Source organism: Sardina pilchardus, chromosome 13, assembly GCF_963854185.1.
Source record: "Sardina pilchardus chromosome 13, fSarPil1.1, whole genome shotgun sequence".
NCBI lineage: Eukaryota > Metazoa > Chordata > Actinopteri > Clupeiformes > Clupeidae > Sardina > Sardina pilchardus.
This window is the reverse complement of record NC_085006.1, coordinates 7,935,560-7,939,666: the sequence shown is the minus strand read 5'-3', so window position 1 is coordinate 7,939,666 and position 4,107 is coordinate 7,935,560. Positions and strand designations below refer to the sequence as shown.

At 44.5% G+C, this 4,107-nt stretch overlaps 1 protein-coding gene across 3 annotated transcripts in view; it reads right to left on the bottom strand.

The window, feature by feature from the left end:
- Positions 1 to 302: 302 nt before the first annotated feature.
- bcas3 (BCAS3 microtubule associated cell migration factor) overlaps positions 303 to 4,107 on the bottom strand; it is a 273,081-nt gene continuing 269,276 nt past the window's right edge. For all 3 annotated transcript variants that reach the window (XM_062552310.1, XM_062552309.1, XM_062552311.1), the window contains one exon: positions 303 to 2,970. In XM_062552310.1, coding sequence (XP_062408294.1) covers positions 2,822 to 2,970 — 149 coding nt within the window. In that variant the 3' untranslated portion in view covers positions 303 to 2,821. The remainder of the gene's footprint in view (positions 2,971 to 4,107) is intronic.

Below are 4,107 nucleotides of genomic sequence, written 5' to 3'. Positions count from 1 at the left end.
TCATAACGGCACAGCGATACCATCTTTCTACAAGCCGAGTGGAGTGCATTGGTTTTACATATTTCACAATAATTGCAAAATAATAATTGTCAAAATGACATACACACACACACACACACACACACACACACACACACACACACACACACACACACACACACACACATACACACACGCACGCTATCTCTTTTACTCTCTCTCTCTCACTCACACACACACACACACACACACACACACACCCCACACACACACACTATTCTGCATGCATGAAAAAAGAAAAAAAAATGACAGTGGCAGAGTAGTCTTGGGGAAATATTTTCTGTTTAATTCTCATTTACAAATCATTTGATATTAGTATTTTAATGGAAGGAAAGCTAATTACAAACTCCAGACAGTAGTGGGACTTCACAAAAAAAAAGAAAGAATTGTCAATGAAGTGGAATTAGTGCATGTTTAAAAATGAAAACACCTTGAAAGTCACAACAGCCTGGAGAAGAATATGAGAGGTTGTGGAGTGGAGCGATCCTGACTGGCCAAGCTAAGACATCAAAGTGAGAAGAAGGAAGCAGTCATTCTAAATACAAAATGAGCTCAACATGTCATTACAATATTTTCCTTTTGATTAACACACAGTAATGCCACTGCTCAGTGCACACAATGCGGTATTAAGCTATATTACACATTAAAATGAAAAAAAAAGCTGTGAAATTGACTTTTCAAAAATATATATATAGTATGTGTCTATCGTTATCTTTCAAAGATCAGACAAAAGGCCTTTTTTTCTGAAGTCGTTTCATGTCACTTGCACAGATTCATTGCTAAGGAGGGGGGGCAATAACATTCAATGTTTAAAGAAACAAAGCAAATACAAACGTTTACAGTCCTCTGGTGCTGCATTCACAGAAACACCTCATGCCCCTTTAAGCCACTGTTAAAGCCATACACAGAACAAGCAGAAGCTTCTCCCCTCTCTCCTCTGTAACACTCAAAGCCATTCATTTTGTATCTAATACATGCATTGCTAGGTTCATGTACAATCAACATGGGGCACTTTTTTTTTTATTTGTAACTGTCCTCTGCACAAGCATACATGTTGATATTGCAACAGTTTTAAAATTAGTGCAAGTTATGCCAGCTCAGCTTGTAGAGAGTTTGGTGTGAATTTAAAAACAAGCTGGTATTTAGCCAATTGTGCAATTTTGAGTGTGTGTGTGTGTGTGTGTGTGTGTGTGTGTGTGTGTGTGTGTGTAAAACCTGATTAAAAAACACATATCAGGCCAAAGGATAACCCACGCACCAAAAGACTGGTGTTAGGACCATGGCTCCTATGTTAACACGAATAAGCTCCAAATAGCTAATTTAAAATCCCTTATGAAAAAAAACAAAACAAAAGAAAACCATGTAAGAATAAACAAAATCAAAAGATTGAATACATCCTAAAAAAAATTCTGAAATATAATTACAGCAACGGAAAACAAATCACACACAAAGGCTCAAAAATCTTACAACATGAAATCTATACCTCTGCACATGGAGCAAGGAATACAAAGAAATTTGCTGAACAATATCAGGTTCACGAGAAAGAAGGAAAAAGAAGAAATCAATAAAAACGGATGTCTTAGTAAGCCATGCGTATGTATGAAATAACAGAATGATTTTAAAAAGGGCATCTGGCTAAGCTACTATAAGGGCTAACTCTAGTCTAAATTGCGGCTGATGATCTGCAATTCATGTATTGTCTGTCTGATTATGCCTTCATCTGTTTTCCACTTGAAATGTGTTTCCAAACAAAAAAAAACATGTCTGAGGAAAAGGTAGAGTATCACCTGAAGGCAATTACAATTACACATCTGAGAGACGACGAGCAGCAGCGTCAGCAGCAAGCGCTTCAACAACAAACACCACCAACACACCACCACCACCTCCACCACCACCACCACCAACACACCACCACCACGCCAGCCACTCTTCAGATCAGGCTGACTCGCTGCTGGATCCGTTTAAAGTAAACAGTAACGATTGCATGACTTCATGCTCACGCTCAGTGTAGAGGTAATCAGTACACACACACACACACATGCGTGCTCACACACACACACACACACACACACACACACACACGTATACACACACACACACACACACACACACACACAAGCATGTCTATTCAGTCATTGAGTCATGGAAACCAAGTCTCACACTGTACAAGAGATGATGATGATATCAATGGCAGCTCACATCCACAGGTGAGTGGAACAAAATGATTCCCTCCACCAACATCAGACAAACATATCACAGATCTCTATCTCTCTTTCTGTCTCTCTCTCTCTCTCTGTCTCTCTCTCTCCTTTACTGAAACAGATGGGGACAACTCATCCTATGACGACACACAACACCTATGAGTGCTGTAACACAAGTCAACACGAAGTTATTCAGTTACGGCGTAGCGTAGCGCTGTCAGAGAGGGTCGTCCTTATTCATTCAGCCTGACTTGAGATGGTGCCGTATCGACCATGCGGAGGCTGGGGTCAACAGGCCAGTGGTCAGGTGAGGGGCAGTGAAGAAAGGATGAAAAAGACAAAAAAGAAGAAAGGGGGAGAGGGGATGAGTGGAAGGGTGAGTGATGGCCTCATAGAGAATCATCCCATGTTGGTGCTCCCCCAGGATGATGGGGATGTCTTAGACATCAGGATTGTCTGGCGGGCGATCAGGGGGCAGCAAGAGGATGGATGGTGGTGGTGGTGGGGTTCAGGGGGGTAGGAGATCCCTCTGTCTCCATCCTCTCTCTCCGTGTGTGTGTGTGTGTGTGTGTGTGGAGGTCTCAGGGGAAGCCGGTGGGGAAGAGGCTGAGCGGCTGGCTCTCGTTGGTGGGCAGCGGTGAGCGATAGCCCTCGAAGTTGCGGGGGATGCTGCCGCTAGTGGATCCAGAGCTGTTGCTGAGGGTCTCGATGCTCCCCTCCCTCTGCAGCTCTGCACAACACACAAGAAGGGCACAACAGTGTTAACACATAATACATACACATACACACACACACACACACACACACACACACACACACACATATATATATATATATACTGTACATAATTACATATACAAGCAATCATATGTTTACACCAACACATACACACAATACACCCCCCACGCACATATATGTATAAACAGTACATGTAAATATGTGTACATACAAACACATGTGCTCATAGACACAAACAGAAACAAATATAAGCAAACAAAAATGAGAGATACATATCCATGTGTGCATAATATACACAGATGACCTAAAATACAAACTCCATCATAAACGTGCACACACACGCATGCACGCACACACACACACACACAGGCACACACACACAAAGTATTTAGTATGTCTGAAACCAATAAGCACGGAAAGGCTCATATACTTGCAGACAAGATAGAGGTCTCGATACCCAACACCAGTCAGCATGTAAACACATACGCCGTATTGACCAAGTAATTATTGAACATCAATATTTACTCCTGCCCAGATCTCCGACAGGAGTTCAGAGCTGGGTCTCCGGTCTCGGTACGTTTCCTCTGACCTGTGTGAGTGTGTGTGTGCGAGTGTGTGTGTGTGTGCGTGTGTGTGTGTGTGTGTGTGTGTGTGTGTGTGTGTGTGTGTGTGTTTCTTCTCAAGCCAGGCTCTGGGAGGAGTGATTATGAGTGATTTACATGCTGAAAAGTAAATGGTGCTCCAGCCAAATAAGAAGCAGGGTCCGTCTGGTGCCAGGCGTAATAAAGCGAGCGCCGAGCGGCCTTTGATCAGGGGCTTGTTTTACATGCTAAATCCCGCTAATGTGGCCGAGCGCCCGAGACGGGGCTGGGACTGGGACCGGGGCAGAGGCTGGGGCAGGAGGCTGGGACTGGGGCTGGGGAGACGGAGAGGGAGAGGGAGAGGGAGGCGGGCTGGTTCCTGGTTCTGGGAAGACGTTGCCCGCCCGCCCGCCCGATCCCCCGCTGCCGCCACCCTCCACATCATCACAGGGCGCTGTGTGCGGGGGCAGGGGGTGCCAACGTGAGGCAGGAGGCCCTGAGACACACCCTTTCCTCTACTACACCTTGAAAACACACACTCCACTCAC